Source organism: Myodes glareolus, chromosome 22 (genome assembly GCF_982192425.1).
Source record: "Myodes glareolus chromosome 22, mMyoGla1.1, whole genome shotgun sequence".
NCBI lineage: Eukaryota > Metazoa > Chordata > Mammalia > Rodentia > Cricetidae > Myodes > Myodes glareolus.
Genome location: NC_142047.1, coordinates 802,853 through 825,806, shown reverse-complemented (window position 1 = coordinate 825,806; position 22,954 = coordinate 802,853). Strand labels below are relative to the sequence as shown.

The window sequence follows — 22,954 nt, the reverse complement described above, 5'->3', positions numbered from 1 at the left end:
GGGAAGTTCTTATTATGTGTGTTGGGAAAGAAATGCTTATGTGAGACACCTTTCCTCCAACCTGTCTAAGGTCTCACATCACATCATCTCTGAAATGAAGAAGGCTTACAGGTTCAGATCCCTTATGCTGTGAAGGTGAAGGACTGGCCATCTCTGAAACTGTGTTCCCTGGTACTAAGCTCACTAGGAGGAAGAGACAGCAGCATCGCCATGGCTCACTTAGAATTTAAAACTAAGACACATATAAAAAATTCTATAAAAACTTTATTGCATCGTTCTGTTGAGCACTGCCAAGGAACAGATGGCTTGTATGAAACATCTGTACCCCCAGAGAGACCTCAGAGGGAAATCAGAATGTATTACTGTACTCATGGGTCAGCAGCATGCCACCAGCTTTTCAGTCACACAGTTAGAACTATCCCAACATGGACAGTCCTGGGGCCCTTGAGATGGGCTGAACAAGGCCATCTGTGACCCTCTGTCAACATGTTAATCTCCAAATCCTCAAAAATCACTGTGTGGATAGGTAGATCAGGAGAGGAGATGAAAAGAAGAGGAGCCTAGGATCAGGAGATTCTGTGTGCAGATACCTAGATACAGGATTGACCTTTGTAGCCTTTTAGTTCCGGGTCAGCTCCACCTCGTACAGAGTCTACTTCCCCTGACACTCTGACTTCTGTGGTCATGCCCATATACTCATGTATACTCTTATAAGACTACCTCATGAAAAATATGTGGAATTTAACATGACTTGTATAAATTTTCTGTACAATGGAATCAAGGATATGAACTTGATAGTCTTCAAAAGACAAAATAAGTCCAAGTAGTACAATGGCCAGTACTGTCAACTTGATAAAATCAAGAATCGCTTGGGAGATGGACCATTCAACGTGCCTAGAGGGATTATCTTGCTCTGGTATAAGAAGACTCACCCTCTCTGGGTGATCCTGAACTGTGTAAGAGTGAGGGAATAAAGCTGAGTGCTTCATGGGTTCATTGCTGTATTTTGACTATGTATATATGACCAGCTGCTTCAAGCTCCTTGGTACTTGACTTCCTCACCATGATAAATTGTAACTTAGAAGTGTGAGCTAAAGTCAACCTTTTATCCCTTAAGTGGCTTTTTTGTCAGAGGATTTTAGAATAAAACAGCAAAGAAACGATGAGAGGCGTGTTGGTATTTTATAACAATGTGGCAACAGCCACATCAAATCAAGGTGCACTCATGATCACACTACTTTCAAGCTGGGAAGCAGAGTGACAGAATCCTTCCTAGCACCTAGGAGATTCTAGATTCCAATCCCAGCACCACAACCCAAATAGAAATTGCTGGCTTGCTTTTTTGCCTCTTCTTCTAGACTACATTGAAATACAGAAACAAAGGCCTTAGGTTCATCTCTAGAGTAGAGATTGATATGAAATAAGAGACTATTAATTGTGTGTGATAGAGTAGCTAATGCTGGTGTCTGGAAAAGAGGAGGCCATGCCTTTTCCTTTTCTGTCTTCTCCAAGTCTAATCTGGGCCTACAGATAGAACCCTTCTGAACCTTCACTGAACACACTTGAATGTGACCTCTTCCATGAAAGACTGAAAGTGGCTTCCAGTTTGGTCTTCTGAGTAAAAAATGTTCAGGGTACCTGGAACTTATTGACTAATACACACAGCAGATCACCCCTGTCTCTGTGGTCCAATAAAACTTGACTTCTTTTTAGAAGCCGTAAGGAAGAAGAGCCTTGGATGAGATTTCAGGATATGAGTATGGTGCCCCAAACTATCTTAGAAAATCTCTGGGGCAACACACCCCACTGTGTGTGTGTGTGTGTGTGTGTGTGTGTGTGTCCCCTTGTGTAGACCAGTGATACACTCTGGATATCTGGATATCCTTCTCTGTTATTTTCCACCTTCATTTTTTGGAACAGAATCTCTCACTGGACCTGGAGTGGGAGGGAGCAACCTCTCTTGTCCCTCAGCACTGGGGTTACAGATGGGTACCATCATTTCTAGCTTTGATGTAGGACTCAGGCCCATGTGCTTGTGTGGTCAATAAATGCTTTACTCACTGAGCTATCCACTAAGCCCTCCTCATTTCTTCATCTTTAATCTGAGAGCAACAGGACATATCCTTACCACCTCATACAAGTATTAAGGGAAAACAAATAGTGGGTATGAATTCCATTTAAAGACAAAGTAATTTGGAAGCATGAGCAATATTCTTATTGTTAGCTTACCCATCAACATTTTATCTGTTGTTCTAAGACATCAGAATGAAAGAATTCTCAAGTGGCCTCAGAGATTCCTTCTTTGTTCATTGAACTTTGTCTTGATTGCTATCTTGTTAGGCAGGGTGTGCCTTGTAAGGCAATACCAACAGCTATAGCATGCTTCAACATCCTGCCCAGAAAAATCCATGTTAGTTTTCATAATTGGCATGTGACTCTTCTCCATGTTCAGGAGCAAACCACTTCCTGTCTTGTCTCTGCCTTCCATGAAGCCCTGGATTTCTCTCGGGAACTCTTTGACTCTGGCTTTCAGCCAAGAAAAGAACATATTTTTGTCTATGTGAGACTCAAAAGTGGTAGCCTACAAGCCTATCTGCCCAAATGCCAGAAGCTGGAAATATAGGCCAGCTGTGTGCCCCCCCAAAAAAAGTGTGGGTACTGGTGAGCAAATAATGTCCCTGCATGCACTAAGTCTTCCACAGCTGTCTACTAGATCTAAGTCTATCTGCTCACCACTTAAAAGTCAATAGTCAGGAGATAGGAGTGGATAGAGATGAAATCTAATTATTTCAGGGCTGACCCTGGGAAAATAAAGGAAGATACCCCTTGAAAATTCCACCTGAGGAACTCTCCAACACAAAAGGGCTTTTTATAGAGAGCAGAAAGTCTTCATTCAGGGCATGTGTCTGTGTCCCATGACCCTGACCTCCTAGAAGTAGTTACAAATATATTGCTTCCTGTAACTTATTTTGGGGTTTGTTGATATTGTTTATAGATAACCTTAAACAAGAGTACAGTGTGTAACTGTTATAGCTCTTAGGGAAAAGGCTTCACCAATGCAAGTTTTACAGCTCTGCTCTGGTGTCAGGGTCAGGGCATTCTCCAGTGCAAGTGTTAAGCTCTAAAGTGCATGTGTCAGGAGCCAAGTAATGCCACAAAGTCATACCACACAACAAACTTTACACAAGAGATTACTGGGAGGAAAATACCCAGGAGGGTGGCTGCTTCTGCTTAGGTAAGAATCAGCAGAGAACTAAGCAGAAGACAGAGTATATACAGAGTTTCTTGAGAGGATCGAAGGATTATATGGCCTCATCTTGGGGCAAGCTCAGGGATTGATGGGATTTTATGGCCTGATCTTGAAGTTTAGGGATTGGTGGTTTTACTTTTGGTTTTGTTTTTTTTCCTTGTTTTTTTTTTTTTTAAACTTGGATTCAAGCTAGGGGCAGTGTGTTCTTCCCTGGGCCCTTGTCTTGGGTCATGTCAGGGTCAGGGTGTTCTTTCCTTGGCCATTTTACCCTACACAGTGTATTTTTCATTTACATTCTTATTCCCCTCCAACTCCTCCCTTTCCCCTTTCCTCATTCTCAGTTTCATGACCTCTTCTGTAATTTTAATAGTTTGTGTGTGTGTGTGTGTGTGTGTGTGTGTGTTGCATACACAACATTCTGAGTCCACATTTATTTTAGTGTTGCTCATGTACATGTATTTAGAGATGGCCACATAGATTAGATACGCTGTCATTATGCAAATCTTGTTTAGTCAACCATATTGTTGAGATTTCATTGTTGCATACTTACTGCAGTTTAAGGACCATAACAATCCATATCTTTTGTATAAGATAATGCATAGAGTTTAAAAGTATTCTAATATTAGAGTTAAAAACTATTCTAATATTAGCTGAAAGCACCAGATCTTCTGATGTGTGACCTTAAGGAAAGGATTTCTTAGCAGTTAACAGTTTCATTATTTAAGCCCACTTTAACTTTTTCCCTCTTGCAACATTGTCTCACTATGTAGACCAGGCTTGCCTCAAACTTGAAGTCCTCTCCTTTACCCAGTGTACCGTCAAGCCCAACCCTTGATGTGACTTTTCCTTAGAATTTAGAATGCCTGAAAGAGGAAGCCAAATGAACTTTACTGAGGCAGCTACCAGAGGAACGTCACTGTTGCATAGCCACAGAACCATCTAACTGAATAATTAGAACTAAAAACAAAAAACAAAAAACAACGACAAAACCTCTTTACATGTTAGTGACATGGTGACTACAAAAGCTCAGCGGAAAGTCCGGAAAGCCCTTAGGTTCAGTATCTGCTGCTGTGTTCACTGAGCATACAACCTTGAACACTTGGCTGAACCTTCTGGATTGTAAAGCCTTCATCAAAAACGCAGGACTGAGAGGCACCCTAACATGTGGGACTGGTTTGAGGATTAAATGGGAGAACCTGCCAGACCTACTCCAAGTAACCTACTGATTTTCCAAAGATGCTTTGTGAAGCCTAAACTCTTTGTTCTATTGTTGAAATGCAGCTTGTTTAACATCACATAGAAAATGAGGGTTGGGGTTATCTGGTTCTGGTTTTCACATATCTCCATAAAGTCAGTTTCTTCACCCTACTGTGAACAGAAGTCCCTTTCTCCAGAGCTAGGAACACACTTCCACTGAATCCTCAGGCATGTCCAGCCATCACTTCAGGCAGCTCAAAGGCCAATCTAGACTATTGTCCTTCGGGATAGAAAGGCAGAACAGAAGTGCAAACTGCTTAAAGGACCATTTTCTTGAGTCAGATTTTGCCTGTGCCTCATCTGGTTGCCCAAAGAAACAATTTAGGAAATGTATTTTATCTTAGAAGAAATACATCTTTTGTTTCTTTTACTCACTTGGCGGGAGTCCTCTTTTCTTCCATGGCTAGAAAACAGGGTGCATTAGCCTTCAGGCCTGTTAATGAAAGCACTCCCTTCAGCCCAGTGTCTCCCTGGGGACATTGCCCAGTCACTGGCTGAAGAAAACACTGCATTGAAGCAACTGGCATTTTCCTCTTGAGACAACATCAGCCACGCATACAGCAATCAGCCAACCAACATTAGAATTTGAAAAATTAACTAATGCAATCACATTTATTGTTTAAGTCCATGCAACGCTTTTCATTTTACAAAGCACTCCTGCATGCATTATCTCATTTGGGAAAATTGCAGAGAATTTGCTAACTACAGGAAGATATATAGAAGCAATAAAATTTATCTTTGAATCCATCACTCACATAAAAATTTTTGTTAACCTTATGTTTTCCTCAACTAATTTTTACTGGATTTCTTATTTTTGTTTTTGCTGGGACCTTATTATATATACATTTTTTTTCTTTTTTAATGGCATGCTTTGTTCAAGGCATATTATGTTTTCTGCCATTCCATTTGAAGTTCCTATCCATTCTGTGGAAAAAGTAATTGTGTAGTGTGGAGTGTTCCTGGCTGGACGTTCGAAAGGGGTGGGCCTAGATTTTCTCCTTTGAAAAAGAGATGTGTACTAAGGGATTTAAAATGTGAGGCAGTGCATCCCAAAACATTAACTTGGCACCCAACACCCAGCACTGAGCAGGCACTCTATCCATAGCCGTGTTAGGTGCATCCCATGGTGGTGATAGTAAAAGGTACTACGAACATGTAGCTGGCGTCTGGGTACCCTGAAGTCTCACAGGCAGATCTGTCTTGGCACATCTCTGTGGTATCCAGACAATCATACCTCCTAGGCCATCACACTGATGGTCATCTGTGGGAGTGGGGTTTGTATGAATCACACACCACTGATACCATGAATTTCCTTAAAGGAGAACACAGGTGCTCCAGAACTGCATCCCAGCCCTCTCTGTTAGAGCAAGCTACACCTTGGTAGTTCTGGAGTCATTTTCCTTGATGGTCACTCCCTTTCTTGGCATGAAGTAATTGATACCAACAGAGGCTTATATAGCTTTTAAGGTGCTTGGGGTATCCTGGGTTTAGGGGTTCTAATTTGAATGAATAGCTCTTGCCTTTAAAATTCATTCTATGGGTGATTTAGAAAGTATTTCCTAGAGCCATTATCTTGATAAGTTCTTTTCCACTGGTCCATGTAAAGAGAAGTAAAACCCCCATACATATCACTGAGTTTTCAGTTATATCCTTGCCACATAAATTAAGATACTTGTTGGAAAACTCATCAAAGAAAGATGTGAGTCTCGAAAGCTCACATACAAACATCCATACATACTTTTCCCTTCCCTCCACAAAAGCAGAAGCCATGTGCCTTTTTCAGTATATTAAAGCCACAAAGCAAAACCAAGGAGAGACAAAGCCAATCCTATTCCTTCAAGGAGTTTGCAAATGTTTCTTTTCTGAACGGGAAATTGTTCAACTACAGTGTGGAAGAGAGAGAGAAAGTAGGAGATAATCAAGGCACAGAGAAGACACCACTGAGACATGGAGGGAGCTGTACTTGTAGAATGAAAGGTAAGAAACCACATGGTACAACATAGATTAATAAAAGCAGTTTAATTTAAATTATAAGAGCTAGACGGACAAGCCTAAGCTAAGTCCACACTTTCATAATTAATAATTAGTCTCTGTCATTTCTTGGGGGCTGGTGGGACAGAAAGAGTTGTTACATGATTTAACCCTTAGGGTGCTTGCAATACAAGCATGATGAGTTTGATTCAATAGCCATGTAAAAAGCCAGGTGTGTGACATACTCTTTTAATGCCAGTGCTAAGAAGTCAGAAACAGGCCAGTAGCTTACTTGTTGACCTGCTTAGCAAAATCAGCAAACACCACATCCCAGTGAGAGACCCGACCTCAAAATTCCAGGTTAATTGCTCCCGAGGCTATCTTCTACATGTGCATGCACACACAAACACAAACACACATACATAAAATCAGGATGGCAGACACCCTGGCTCATCTAACCTCTGAACCTTCTCCCTAGCCTAAGCCCTTGCCCAAAGTTGTCTTCAGGAGCTTACCTTCTTTCCTAATGGTGTTAACAGGTGATGTTGAATGAATCACCCCTCAGTCCAAGCCCTCACTCCATTGTGTGGATGTAGGGGATATTTACTGTTTCCCCTTATACTTGAGGAAATCAGACTTCAGAAAAGTTATAAAGAAGCCACCCACTCACCTAAGGGGTAGGGGAGGAGGGATCCAACCTGCGATCTTAGTGTCTGCATTCTGTCAGAATCTTTACCTGAGACCAAATTAGCATCTTTCCTAGAGAGTGATAGGTACACATGGACCTAGGTGTGACCTGTCTAAAGGACCTTAGGAATTTGAAGCTACTTCCTCAGCTGTTAGGTGAGGTTTACAAGGATCTCCCTCAGAGTGTTCAGAAGGTGATAAGCACCTGTGCAGATAAGCACATGCTATGCATCTGCTTGCTCCCTAAAACTTGATCTGCCATCAAAGACCCTTGAATGCAAATAGTGAAAATAATAGGCTTAACTATTTATTACTTTATATGAATAAAATTAGAGGAAGCAAAGGAAAATTGAAGGGCAGGCCAGCACAGAGATGATGTTCATCTTGTGCTTACCAAATCTTTTTCATTCCTGCAACATGTAGCTATTGGGCATTCTGTTATGCACTAGGCATAATGTGGGGAACCATCTTGTAATGGATGTCTTTAAATAATTCTGTTCAAATTGACAAGTGCCTAATGGAGTTTGGGATCAACTCTTTCAAGTCTAAAGAAGAAATGGAACAGCTGTCCTGGAAGGGCCTGTAGTGGTCTCACAGAAAATGAACATCTAAGCCATCTCAAAAGTAAGATAGAGGGGGGTGGAAAAAGAGTCCAGTGAGGTAGGGCTTTGCCAAAAATGTGATGCCCAAGGAAGTCACAGAAAGGCAGAGAGAAAACCAAGTCTGAGAAGCACTAATGGAGAGCCTGCAGAGAGGTTTCTTTGCTTGTCTCCAGAGATCTTCAGGTCTAATTGTGTACATCAGAAGGAGTCCTGTGGTACACGGAATCGTTGGTAGAGTGAGGATTCTATTCCTCCTCCTGGTATTATGTTGGTTAGGTGACCAGAAGTGTCTCAGACCGCTAGATCTCAGATAATCAGCTGAGCATTTGAAAAGGTGTGGCCACATCTGGGCTATATAAAACCATCTGGTGAACTATGAGCTATTAGCAATCAGGGCTGAGGAGCTGAAACTTTCCTTTGATTTATCAGGCCTCATAATGAAACATGCCTCACATTAAGTGCTAATACCATATTATCTGTTACCTATTGTTCACAACCTGTAGCTCAGAGTTCTACAAGAAGTGTTTATTAGAACAACTTGCTAAATTTAGCTGGGTTTGCTTACATTTTCTAGGCAACTAAGGAAAGTATACTGGTCATAGGTGTCTGTCCTCTCCTATCCGGCTAGCCTGAGCATTGTCTCTTGGCTGTGGTACTGAACCACACGTTGTTGCTTCTTGGAGTCTAGCCTCATCAGGGAAGGATATGACCTCCCTTGAATTCTAGCAACAAAAGACTTTCCCAAGTTCAGCCTAGATTTCAAGGACAGAGAAACAGACTCACGGCTTTAGTACACTGTACAGAGTGAAGCCATGATGCAGAGAGGAAGGAGCAAAGGAGTAATGATATCTTTTACTTTCCAGGGGCATGTGTGCCACAGCTACTCTCTTGAGAAATACTACAGAGGCCCAGTGGTCTTCAGTGGTGGAGGGGAACTGAGAGAAGCAGGTTAATGTGCTTTCTTGTAAATTATGCTATCAGTTTTGAGATTTAAAAAAGACACATTTTTTTTGAAAACCAGTCTATTGCTTTCAGACAGGCTAGTAAGTCCAGCCATGTAAACTTTAATCTATATTCAAATATCTGATATTATGTGATAGAGAAGGCTGAGGTAACAGGACAAAAATCAGAATCATTTGTGCAATCCTTGGAAAATTATTATTTTTTAAGTTTAATTTTATTGAAATACAAACTGCATGTACTGAGTCTTCTCTGCCCAAAGCTTGCAGAGCATTCACAAATGTGTGTACTCAGGTAAACATCACACATCACAGTGATGATGTAGGTCATTCCCTTTTCCCCAGAAACTCTTTTTTTTTAATTGGAGAATATTTTTATTTTTCAAAAAGTGGCCCATTATATGCACACGTGCATTCGTAAGGTATAACATTAAAAGAAACCTCTTGACAGTGGGCTGTTATGGACCATCTTCAAAGCAGACAGGGTAGATGAGCACTTAGCAATCTTTCCCAGTTATTTGACACTTCAATGTTCTCACATGACTTACAGTGTAGAATATATCTGTGCGTAGGCAGTAGGAAAGGTTAAACACTGCCAAAAATTTATTCAGTTTGTCATTTGATTTCATGGATGGAAGATATTCCTAGACAGGATCTTTTTCCTTTATCTTTGCTGTAGGAAATGCCTTGGTGAGTATCCACCTAAGGTCATCCAGGAGTTCTCTGTTGTTTTCTTCAATAGCATTGGCTTTTGAAAGTATACTTTCTGGGACATTTTGCATGGCACTCAGTTCAATCACGAGATGGTATAGAGGCCTGCTCCAGGCACCCATATAATGGATCAAATATTTCAAATATTTTTTGGTCTTGATATTTGTGTGTTCAGTTCCCCCATCTGGATGTATTGTGGCAATAGATTGGCAGTGTGTTCTTGCCCTGAGAACAGCTGGATTCCTTCTCATCATTAGTGTAAGCAGAGATTCAAATGAATTGGAAGAGAATTCACTGTGGAAAAACTCTTGATGCATTTGCTCAGCCACATCCTGGATGGTTCCCAGAAACTCTTTTGTCTTCTGCCAAGCCACTTACCTCACTCTGCCCACATATCCTGATCCCTTTATACTGCTATAGTTAGTGTGTTGCCAGGACATAAATACTTTTTGTCAGGTACTCTGAGATTTCAGCTGTTCATTCTGTTAAGCAGACACCATCATTTGCATGGTAGTGATACTGTGGGGTTTACCAGAAAGGGGATATAGTAGGTTGGGTATTTGTAGCCATGTAAAGTCTGAGTTCCTTGTTAGCATGTTAGGTGAGCTAGGAGAAAGGAGTAAAACTAAAGATACTATTCTACTAATGAAGACAGACTTTCATTAGGAAAAGTAAAAAAGAAAGAGGTTATCCTGATTAAATTTAATTTAAAATAATAAATAGAAAGAGTTTTGTGTCATTAATGCATTTGCTTGATTCTTCTCTCCTATACCTGACCCAAAGATTGACGTGTATCGTTCCAGGAAGACAAAAGCATCAGGTCACTCAGAAACCTTCACATATGGGATTTCTTCATCTAGAAGTATCTTCTTTGGGTTGGTTGAAACTAGATCACCATTTGACTGACTTGCCCCAGAAAACCCTCTGTTTTATTTGTGAGGATTTTGTGTGGACTCTATTTGTCAGTGAGCATTGCTGTCTCTCTTGGTCACAAGGGGGCTCATCTCTCATATGGAGAAAGTACCTGCCTTTGTGATCACCCTTTGAAGTTAGAATAATGGCTCAGGAAATAAAATAGGAGTCTTTTTTTTTTTTGTTAAACTACCAACACAGGAAGGACAGACAACTGCAGGCAGGCTCCTGGGTCAGTTGGTTTATTTCCTCCTCTCTCCAAACCTTTTTCTTCCTTTGAAGCTTCAGAAGCAGCTGGCAGAGCTGGATGAGGATGACCTGTGCTATGAATTCCGGCGAGAACGCTTCACTGTTCACCGAACCCACCTGTACTTCCTGCACTATGAGTTCGAGCCTGCTGCTGACAATACAGACGTTACCCTGGTAGCTCAGCTCTCCATGGACAGGTATGATCAATGATGTCACCCACCACACAGTCCCCATAACTGATATTCTTTGCCCCATGGAAAAATGGAAGATAAGCGATGGTCTCCTAGTCTTGGAATGTCAAGTTGGGTTAAATCTAAATCATCTCCCTAGTACTGCACAGCAGGGGTTTCCTCTTTGTGTTGCTTGAGGATAATAATAAGAATTCGTTCATCAGGAGTAAAGCCCTGCTGAAAAGGCTACACACTGGAGCTTAGTTACTGCTCTATTGCTGCTGTGAAGAGACATCATTATTAAAGAAACTATTTCAAAAGAAAGTATTTAATTGAGGGCTTACTTACAGTTTCAGAGGATTGATCTATGAATATCATGGTGGCAGGAATGTAGGCATGGGATTGAGAACTTGCATCCTGATCTGCTGAAAGGAAGACAGAGTGAGAGAAATGCTGGGCTTGGCATGAACTTTTTAAACCTCAAAGCCCATACCCAGCAGCACACTTCATTCACCAAGGCCATACCTCCTAGTCTTCCTAACACAAGTGCCACTCCCTGATGACTAATCATTTAAATGTGTGAGACTGTGGGCACCATTCTTATTCAAACTGCCAATGTGGAGGCAGCAAAACATGGCTCATTTCTCTTCCTCACTTGTGTCCTGATGTAAAAGTCCTTCACTGGGCATTTCCCAGTGGCACTGCTGTTATGGTAGCCCTTTCTCAATTACAGTCTGGTAGGCAGGTTCTTAACCATGACAAAGGATAATTGAGTCACAGTGAGAGCTTTTGAGACAAATTCATACCCAGGCTCCATAGCAAACTGATTAAGACAGAATCCTTGTTGTGGTGTTGTTTTAAGTTTGGAGTGTGTGACCCAGGATCAGGAGTATAGATATCCATAAATAATTTAGTAATATTATAGTGGCAATAAGGTCTTTGAAGGGACTGGGATAGATAGTGTCAGTCAGTTTGGGGATCTTCTTTAGATTATGCCATTAGGCAAAATCTTCCTAAGAGACATATCTGTAGAGATGAAGAAGGTAAGGAGGAAAACTAGACGCACCAGTTTTCCAGATAGATGAACTAGCAAGTCCAAAGGGCCTGTGGTTGGGAGGGAGATTGTTTGCACAACAATTGGACCGAAGAAAAGCATAGCTATACAAATAATTTTAGCTGTGTACAGTGTTCACAGAGTCAAGAGAGGGTGTTGTATCACCTTTAGCTGAGTTATAGATGGTTGTGAACTGCCTGATGTGGCCAATGGGAAACAAACTCAGTTCCTTGCAAAAGTAATACATGCTCTTAATTGATAAGTCATTCATCTCTCCGGCTGTTACTTATATTTTTGCAAACCTCACTGACTACCGGAGATGAATGAATTTGAAGCCCTGAGGTGACTGTCCTAGAGATAAGCGGATTTCCTCTTCCAAACCATTTGACATAGCTGACTCTCATACTGGTTGAGCAGCTTCCTCTTTAAGTTACACATGATCCTCAGTGGCTGTCCTTATCTGGTACACTTTGTGCCAGAATGAGATGTTAATCTAATTATTAATCAATACAAAATCAGGAGTCAAATATTGGAGTAAGAACCTGAAAGATCAGAGAATCAGTAGCAGCTTGTTCCTCTGTCCAAAAAGGACAAGGACTCCTCTCTCAGCCCTGCCTTGCCATGTCCTGTCTCCTCTCTCTCAGTCCTCCAAACCTAGCTAGTTCTGCCCTCTGACTCCAAGCAAGCTTTATTTGCTAGAACACAATCAAATTATCACTCATTTCCCCCTTTTTATATAAATAAAAAACAAAGGTTGTAATTAATGGAAAAACAATATACAATATGTACAATAACTATATACAAATATATATAGGCAATAATTACATTAGCAGTGTCTAATCCATAGCATTTGACAAATTCAGAGAAAATACTCCATTTTATCTTGTTGAGTCCAAACTGTTGTACTTAATTCACTTTCTTTCCTAACTTGCAGTACCAACGCAAAAGTCTCTTTTTATATCTCTCAACCTTTTTTCACACTTTACACTTTTTTGTGAGTTTCTTTTCTGAATTTGTTGACAAGGAAAATAATCATAGCTATCTGTTCTTAACTCCATCAGAAACCTGAAAAGGATATATTACCTGGGTTAAAAAAAAAGTGCAAAGCAAACTAGGAAAGGACAGAAACAGCTGACTGCCTGGAATTCACCGAAGGTTCTTCTGCAACCTTGGGGCATCCATACCTGGCCTACAGGTATATATGACAGAAATTTATGTGAAGCAGGATTTTTGAAAGACTTTCCCACCTTTTCTTGTCAGAGTTCGGCAGTCACTTTCTTTTGTACCCGGATTGTCCAATTCGGACAGCCTGCTGTCAGCAGTCAAGGCAAGAGCAGTTTCTTGCCCAGTGGCTAACTTTTACCACATAGAAAGTAAACTCCATTTGGATTTTCTTTGATGCCTATCATCTTCTCTGAAGTAAATTGGTGCTCCCAGGAACAGACATGTCTCATTGTCTTAAAAAAAGAACCTTATGTTATTAAAATATGTTAAGTGACATATTTTGTAGATTTCCAAGGTTTGGAAGACCACCTGTTTATATAAAATATCTCTATTTGTTTTTGAAAATATATCTAACCTGAGTACAAGCTTGATCATAATAGATGACTAACTACTAACCTGCATTTCTTTATTATCCTAAATACTTTGTAATAATAAATTTTGAGGATCAGAAATTTATATTACATTGTTAGATGAGCTGTATAGGTGAAATACACTGAACAAGAGTAGGAATCTATGTACAATATTTTCTACACAAAACAACCTTAAGCTTCTATCAATATATAAACATGTCTTTAATAAGAGTAGAAACTTATATATAGTGTATCAAAGATAGCTTCAGATTTGTATTATTGTACAAAAACCTATACCATTGTAAAATATTTAAGAGTAGTATGCTTTTTTGGCTTTGAGATTCAATAATCTGCATTTTATCTTATAATATCTATAGCCCTCCTTTTATTTTTTAGAATGAGATCCATGAATCTAATATCTTTTGTTCAATTTTTTCCTGATAATTACCAATAAAAACTTGTAACCAAACCACCTAATTAATGGCAAATATTCATAACCTACTGAATGACCAAAACCTGCCCACCCCACCTATTGGGAATGTGAGTGTTGTGTTCTTAAAATTACTTCCTGCTCTCTGGAGATGGCAGCATCTTTATGGGACCCTGAATAATTGTCAAGTTTTGGGAGAGTGAGCTGTATAATTTGTTTTCCAGTCTCCTGTTTAATGGGAAAGTGCAGGGCTTATCTCAAGTCCTGGCTAAAGTAGTCTGTGAGGCTCAACCATCTCAGCTAGCTACCTTGAAATTGTCCTGAGCATTCTGTAGTCCAAAGCTGATCTTTGGGTGACATTTGTCAGCTTAGTGGTGTTACCACAATCCAGGTGGAATCATCTTTGCAAGGCCTCATACTCCTTTGGTGACTTCAAAGGTCTGTATTAGACATGGTCATAGTTCACTTTTAAAGGTTATATGTAGCATATCTCAAAGAAGTTAAATGACTAAAATTTGTTATGTACATCCAGAGTGAAAAACTTGATTTCTAGTTTCCTGGTAGAGATTCAAATCAGAAATTATGAGCAGGAAGCTAGGTGAAGCCTTTTTTCTAAAATTAGGTAGTACTCTTTATGACCATTAATATCATGACAAAAAGTGTAAAATATAAATTTTATAAATTTTGACATAATATTTATACCTTAATTTTATTGAGTTTTATTGAGTCAAAATAATACCAAAGTACTATGAAATTAGTGACAATAGAATAGTTCCTTAATTTTGGTTTTTCTTCTGTCCCATATCTGGTGGCTTTTCTGACATGAGACAGATTTTAGATTTTCCTTTTAACAAGCATGCTAGGGTTTAGAGAAGAGTACCATGTTCCAACTCCAAAATCAGTTTTAATTAATTAATCTGTGACTTCAAAATGATTATTTGCATTATATGTCTGTAGAGAGCAGCAGAAACAAACATTTGAGAAGATTTATGAAATTTTATCCTATTGGAATTATGATATACCAAAAAACCAATTTACTTTTTTCTTTCAGACATTTTCTCTGGATGATTCATCATTTTTCTTCAGATGTCTCTTTTATCCAGTGGTCTTCAGTTTCCTTAGTTTGGGCCTTCATTCTCCTAGAAAGGCAAAAGTGAAACCCTGCCCCAACCCTATCTTTGGAGAGTTTCCCTTTTGGCAAATTATATCTGATAAAATGAAAAACATTTGTTAGTGTTATAAGTTACTTTAGATTGGATGGTCATGCTGTTTAATAAATTATCACCTCTTCTAACCAAGAGGTCTTTCCTCTAATCTAATCTTTATCAGTGCTGATAGCATCCATAGCTTTTTTTTAACTGTACAATGTCATTTATTTGCATTTTTATCTTTGGTCTTTGATAATTTATAGGAGTTTGCCAAAACATTTCCTATATGTTATCTCTGGAAATTTTTGATTTATCTTCTAAAATTGTTCTGTTATCCAGAGCAATATGTTTTTGTTTTGTTTTGTTTTTACAATAGGCATTAGATCCTTTAAGTACTCTGGAGAGGAGTTTCCCCTATGATGACAGGAAATGACTGAACTAAATTTGACATGGGGGCCTGCAAGTCATTTCCTGATGACAAAGGGTTACCTTGACTGTCCCTTGTTGATCTGCATTCATTGGTCCAATATTGGCCTTTGTTGTACCTTCTGAATACTCCAGAAGGCACAGGCCTTCTGTTTTGATTATTCTTAGAAAAAATGTTTCTAGGAACGCCCTGCCCACAATCCCTTTTTATGTGACCTGGTTTACCACAATGAAAACATATGACATTTTGAATTTTTTTTCAAGCCTCTGGAAATCACCTCTCCTATCCAAGTATCATCATGGCTATGAGATTCAATATTGGCTGCATCTTGGATCCATTCATCTATAGGTGTTGATCTTGCCTCATTACCCCTTTTCATTGTAAATTAGCATTTCAAAAGCCAAAGATTCAATGATTATTTGGCTTCTGGATTTGGTTTCATTGGTATCATTTTATTTGCAACTGAAGTCAATCTTTGTTAAAAAAAAAAATCAATGAAGGTTTCTTTTGGATGCTGTATAATTTTAGTAAATGGCTCAATTCTCTTTCCAACTTCCTAAACTCTGTCCCAAGCATTTAAAACTGCTGCATGGCTTAGAGACAAGGTGTGATAATCATATAGAGACTGTCGTTGAACATCAGAATAATTGCCCTCTCCATGAAATTGGCCATGGGAAATTTCCATACCTCTAGCCCTACTTCATTGTTCAATGGTTTCATCTTTCCACCTGGTCCTCCACTGTAACTGAGGACCATGTTCCAATACTGCTCTAATCATGTCTTTCCAGATGGACAATTCTATTACTAGTTGACCATAAATTTGTCATCTCCTTCACGAAAAATGAATGCATACCTTACAAACCTATTGCCTCCTTAAATCTCCTCAAAGCTAACATATCCACAGAAATGCAGTCAGCTCTTACATAGCCTTGGGGATACCTGTTACTTGGTAGTTTTTCCTGTAGGGTGACTAGATAAATTAAAGTTGGTTTGTTGATAAATTTGGGCTGCTTCTAATATAATGGTGAGGTTGGTTCTCCTTTAAATTCTTCTGTCTATGTCTCAATATCTCTATCTGTTTTAGGAAGTTTTTCTAAAGCTTGTAATGTATCAGTCAAAATTGCATTATTTTTCTCAGTAACTTTTCTAAGGCCTGTTTCTTGGTGCTCATATAAACCAACTTTTTTATGGATAAAACAAGAATTACCAAACAGATACTGTTTATAATTGACATTATGTAGATCCTAGCTAAGTTAATTATCTCCTGATTCAGTTCTATTGTTTAAACCATTTATTGTGCAATCTTACAGAGACCTAACTTCCTCCAATATAATAGTGTTTCCCATTTTTTGATGGTGGAAAAACTCTTATCTTTTTAAAACTAATTTTCCCCTTTAAGAATTCCAAATTGTTTAACCAAATCTGCTTATGATGACAGTGAAGTGTAAGACTCTATTGCTGCATAGTACGTCTAGGTGGAGAACACAAATAGTGCACAACCTGGCTGAGAACAGCTGCCACAGAGCACCATCTGGGAAGCATGGAATGAGTGGAAACTTCCATGTCATGGCTGTCTGGGAATGACACTTACTGAGTGTAATTAATGAAAATGGGTGCCTTTCCCAAAAAAAAAAGGTGAGAGAAATGTGGAGGAAGACACTAAACATTGACCTCTGACTTACACACACATTGATAGCGTAGCTATGCACAACACTGGTCCTAGGAGGCAGACACTGTGTGTTATCATTGGCTCTGACCTTCAACTTAACTTTCTGCAGAAGCCATCTTCCCTTTCTAAACCTCAGTTTCCTTATCTGTTACCTGGGAATGATGATATTATTAAGGTTATAATGCCAAGGAAGGAAGGAAGGAAGGAAGGAAGGAAGGAAGGAAGGAAGGAAGGAAGGAAGGAAGGAAGGAAGGGAAGGAAGGAAAAGATAAAATCACCATAGTAATACGTTGGGTTAGTAACAGATTTGTCCTTTAGTGTCCCTTTGACAGAGATGTTGGATAATTAACTATGGTTGTAGGTATCATGGGTCTGGTGAATCTCCTCATTTCTTTCTAAACACAGAAAAGAAAGAACTAGAAATATAGAGTATCAGCCCCAACCCAGACCCCCCAAACCCCTAGGAATGTGCTTGAATCAAGTTCCCAGGTGTGTCTCACCTACCCACTCACTTGTGTAGCATCCTGTTTGGCTATGTTAAGCTGATTTTACCCAGAGTTGTTGCTCTCTTGCTAAACCTATTCCCTGTGACTCTCCCAAAGAGGATCTCCCTTTTCCTCTCCCCCTCCCCTTCCCCCCTTTCTCTCTCTCTCTCTCTCTCTCTCTCTCTCTCTCTCTCTCTCTCTCTCTCTCTCTCTCTCCCTCTCCCTCTTTCCCTCTTCCTCACTCCCTCTCCCTTTTTTTTTCTTTTAATCTTGAAAACAGGATCTCACTATGCGGCCTTGGCTGGCCTGAAACTTGCTCTGCAGATCAGGTTTTCCTTGAAGTCACAGAAATCTGCCAGCTTCTTCATACAGAGTGCTGAGATTAAAAATGTACACTACCACACCTAGACTACCATGTTTTTTTTAACAAAATAGGATATTCCAAAAACTTGTAAATACCAAAAGCTCATTTTCCATGGATCTAGAGATTTTGTAGTTCAAGATTGAAGTGTTGGCATATTTAGGATCTTGTGAGACCTGCTTTCTCATTCTAAATTGTTTTTCCCCATGCTACCAATTTACTCAGGAGATCTTGTCTTTTTCTATTTCCAATGTAGATTAGATCCAGGTATGTCTCTCTTAGGGTCCTAGTTGTTGCCTAAGTTCTCTATGATTGTGAATTATAGCTGGTTTTTTTTTTTTTTGCTTTATGTCTAAAAGCCACGTATGATATTTCTCTTTCTGGGTTTGGCTTACCTCACTCAATATGATGTTTTCTAGAGTCATCCATTTGCCCTCAAATTTCAAGATGTCATTTTTTTCTGCTATGTAGTACTCCATTATATAAATGTACCACATTTTCCTTATCCATTCTTTGGTCGAGGGGTACATAGGTTGTTTCCAGGTTCTAGCTATTACAAACAATGCTGTTACGAACATATTTGAGCACATGTCCTTCTGGTACAATTGAGCATCCTTTGCGTATATACCCAAAAGTGGTATTTCTGGGTCTTGAGGAAGGTTGTTTCCTAATTTTCTGAGAAATCACCATATTGATATCAAAAGGGGCTAAACCAGTTTGCACTCCCACCAGTAATGGAGGAGGGTTCTATTTACCTCACATCTTCTTCAGCATAAGTTGTCATCAGTGTTTTTGATCTTGGCCGTTCTTGCAGGTGTAAAATGGAATCTCAGAGTTGTTTTGATTTGCATTTCTCTGATAGCTAAGGATGTTGAGCATATCCTTATGTGTCTTTCAGCCATTTTAGGTTCCTCTGTTGAAAGTTCTCTGTTTAGGTCTGTACCTCATTTTATGTTATTAAATTCTTTCTTCTTTTGATGACCAATTTCTTGAGTTTTTTGTATATTTTGGAGATCAGTCCTCTGTCTGATGTGGAGTTGGAGAAGATCGTTTCCCATTCAATAGACTGCCGTTTTGTATTGTTAACTGTGTTCGTTGCTTTACAGAATCTTCTCAGTTTCAGGAGGTCCCATTTATTAAGTTTTTCTCTAAGTGTCTGTGCTACTGGGGTTATTTTAAGAAGTGTTCTCTTATGCCAGTGCATTTAAGTGTACTTCCTACTTTCCCTTCTATGAGGTTCAGTGTGATTGGCTTTATGTTGAGGTCTTTGATCCATTTAGATTCGAGTTTTGTGCATGGTGATAGATATGGACCTATTTTCATTCTTGTACATGTTCACATCCACTTATGCCAGCACTATTTGTGGAATATGCTTCCTTTTTTATTTTATATTTTTTCCTTCTTTGTAAAAAATCAGGTGCTCGTAGGTGTGTGGATTAATAGCTGGGTCTTTGATTTGATTCCATTGGTTCTCCTGTCTGTTTTTATGCCAATACTAGGCTGCTTTCAGTACTGTAACTCTGTAGTAGAGTTTAAAGTCAGGAATTGTGATGCCTCCAGAGGTTCCTTTATTGTACATGATTGTTTTGGCTATCCTGGGATTTTTGCTTTTTCATATAAAGTTGTGTACTATTCTTTCAAGGTCTTTGAAGAACTTTGCTAGAATTTGATGGGCATTGCTTTTGGTAAGATTGCCATTTTATTATATTAATTCTACCTACCCAAGAGCATGGGAGATCTTTCCACTTTCTAGTGTCTTCTTCAGTTTCTTTCTTCAAAGACTTAAAGTTCTTGTCATATAGGTCTTCCACTTGTTTTGTTAGAGTTTCTTTGTGATATTTTATGCTATTGTGAAGGGTGATTTTTCTCTGATTTCTCTCCTAGCCTGCTACGGACCGGCTCAGGGGAGCAACTCAGACTGTAGGGAATCAGGGCGAAGGCACAGGAGAGATCAGGATACGGCGAGGAAAGCGACACACAGACACTCTCAATGTTGAGACATGCTGCTGCGATTTACTTACTTCAGTGCAGGATTATATATATTTTTTACAATCAAAGAACTTGGCAAAGGCATACATCATCAAATCATAAGACAGAAAAGAACAGCATAAAATAATTTACAAAAAGAATCTTTGAAGATGCTTTGACTTGGGCACAAGGACTTCTGCTCTCTCACACTTTACAAAACAAACTCTCTCCTCTTGCCTTCATAGAGATCACTGCCCTTGAGCTAGACCATCTTTATCAGCTTGCAGGTGGCTGGTTGGTTTGAGCTAAGTGACCTTGTGTGCCTGAGTGAGAAAGAAAAAAGGCTACTATCTCCCTGGGAAAGCTTTCTGCTAGGAAAATTCTAATACATAGTCTTGAGTCTTTCTGAAGTTTACATTATATCACTAACTTCAACTTTCCTCCCTTCTCAATTCCCAGGCTCAGATATTGTCAGTTTAGGCTAGGTCTTTCTTTTCCCACAAGAAAGGTTTCATAGGCCTTCTGTTTACAATTGCACATATTTCTAAGGCAAATGCCTAAAGCTTCTAAGATGTATCCTAGTAAAATTAACTCCTTTTGTTCCATATCATCAAGGAATTGTCCTAATGATGATTCTGGCAATTTCAGAACTGGCTACTTTTTTAAGGCTTTGATTAATAGCGGAGCAGAATTCAAAAATGTCCTTAGCAGTCTCGTTTGTATCCGCAACTGCCTGGAATAGTCTGATCTATTGATAATCTGCAAGAATCACAAAGAACACACAGACAAAGGAGAAGACACACATATGGCTCCAAGGACAGCCAGGTCGAGTCAATACTAATGGCAACTCAGGTAGCTTTACACCACAACTGGTTGCCAGGGACCCGCCTGGAACACACAGCTCCTGGAAGCACAAATCCCAATCCTGCCGGCAATATTTGCCCATCCAGTCAGCATTTCTGCTACACTGGCGAGACAGCGTGGATGTAGCACTAGCCCATTTATCATCGGTGTAAAGGAGGGCTACTGATATTTTTTTTAATTTGTATTGTATCTTTTTACATTACTGAAAGTGTTTATGAGTTGTAGAAGTTCCTTGGTGGAATTTTTTGGAAGTTTACATAGCTTGTGTAAACTGTAATAGTATCAGGAAAAGGTGAGAATTTGACTTCTTTTTCGATTTGTATACCCTTGACCTTTTATTGTCTTATTTCTCTAACTAGAACCGCAAGGACTATATTGAATCGATATGGAGAGAGTGGACTGCCTTGTCTTGTTCTTGATTTGAGTGGGATCGCTTTGAGTTTCTCTATATTTGATGTTGGCTGTTGCTTGCTGTATATTGCCTTTATTATGTTTATGTGTGTTCCCTGTATCCCTGCTCTTTCCAAGACCTTTATCATGAAGGTTGTATTTTGTCGAAGGCTTTTTCAGCATCTAATGAGATGATCATGCATTTTTTCCAGTTTGTTTATATAGTGTATTAAATTGACAGATTTTCATATGTTAATCCATACCTGCATCTCTGCGATGAAGCAGACTTGATCATGGTGGATGATTTTTCTACTGTGTTTTTTGATTCCTTTTGCCAGTATTTTATTAGTTTTTTGTATCAGTGTTCATGAGAGAGATTTGTCTGTAACTCTCTTTTGTGGTTATGTCTATGGTTTGGGTATAAGGGTAATTGTAGCTTCATAAAAAAGAGTTTGGCAATGTTCCTTCTGTTTCTATTGTGTGCTACAATTTGAGGAGAGTTGGTATTTGTTCTTCTTCCAAATTCGTGTAGAATTCTGTGTTGAGACCATCCTTCTTTATTGTTTAGGAGACTTTTGATGACTGTTTCTATTTCTTTTTTTTTCAAAGTTTATTAAATTATGAAAGTTTCCATTTCCGCCCCTCCTCCCAACACCCTCCCACTCCCCTCTCCCCCTCCTCCTCCCTCTTCATCCCTAAGAGGAGTCAGGGCTCCCAGCCCTGTGGGAAGTTCAAGTTCCTCCCCCCTCCCTCCAGGTCCAGGAAGGTGAGTATCCAGACAGACTGGATCCCAAAAATCCAGTATATGCGGAGGAAACAAGTCCCAGTGTCATTGTCAATGGCTTTTCAGAAAGACTCCGGGCCAGCCACATTCAGAGAATCCGGCCACATTCCGAGAATCTGGTTGGATCACGAGCTCGTTCAGCCCCAGTCCAACTGGCCTTGGTGAACTCTCATTAGATCAGTCCCCTTGTATCAGTGGGTGATCGCACCCCTCGCGGTCCTGAGGATTTTTTTTCATGTTCTTCCTCCTTCTGCTCCTCATTTGGACCATGGGGGGCACAGTCCGGTGCTCCATTGTGGGTTTTCGTCTGTATCGCCATCCATCCTCTGATGAAGGATCTATGGTGATAAGCAAAATCTTCATCAGTATGGTTATAGGCCAAGGCCGGTTCAGGCACCCTCTCCTCTGTCCAGAGAACAATCTGGGGATCTCTCCTTGGACCTGGGATCCCATTTATAATCAAGTCTCTTGTAAACCCTAAAATGACTCCCTTAGTTGAGATATATTCTTCCCTGATCCCATATCCATCCTTCCTCCCTCCCTCCATCTCAGTCCCCCGAGTTTTCCCCATTCCTCCCCTACTCCCTTCTCTCTAACCCTCTCCCCTTCCAACAACCCTCCCAACCACCCCCCCCATGCACCCGAGGTTACCTGGGACTCATGTCTATTTCCAATCTCCAGGAGGATAAGTACATGATTTTCTTCAGGTTCACCTTCTTATTTAGCTTCTCTAGGATCTCGAATAATAGGCTCAAAGACCTTTAATTATGGCTAGAATCCACTTATGAGTGAATACATACCATATTTCTCTTTTTGGGTCTGGCTTACCTCACTCAGTAAAGCGTTTTCTATTTCCATCCATTTGCATGCAAAATTCAAGATGTCATTGTTTTTTACCGCTGAGTAAAACTCTAGTGTATATATGTTCCACACCTATTTCTTTAGCAGTTATAGGTCTATTTAATTTGCTTATCTGGTCTTGATTTAATTTTGATAAGTGAAAATTATCCAGAAAGTTGTCCATTTCCTTAA

The 22,954-nt window shown here is 39.7% G+C and overlaps 1 protein-coding gene and 1 pseudogene across 9 annotated transcripts in view; one reads left to right on the top strand and one right to left on the bottom strand.

Moving 5' to 3' along the window:
* Large1 (LARGE xylosyl- and glucuronyltransferase 1) overlaps window positions 1–22,954 on the top strand; it is a 439,219-nt gene that overhangs the window by 389,546 nt on the left and 26,719 nt on the right. For 8 of the 9 annotated variants that reach the window (XM_048438254.3, XM_087900594.1, XM_048438256.3 and 5 more), the window contains one exon: window positions 10,632–10,795. In XM_048438254.3, coding sequence (XP_048294211.3) covers window positions 10,632–10,795 — 164 coding nt within the window. The remainder of the gene's footprint in view (window positions 1–10,631; window positions 10,796–22,954) is intronic. The other variant, XM_087900592.1, reaches the window with a different exon arrangement.
* LOC146890312 (prolactin-8A9 pseudogene) lies at window positions 9,224–10,254 on the bottom strand (annotated as a pseudogene).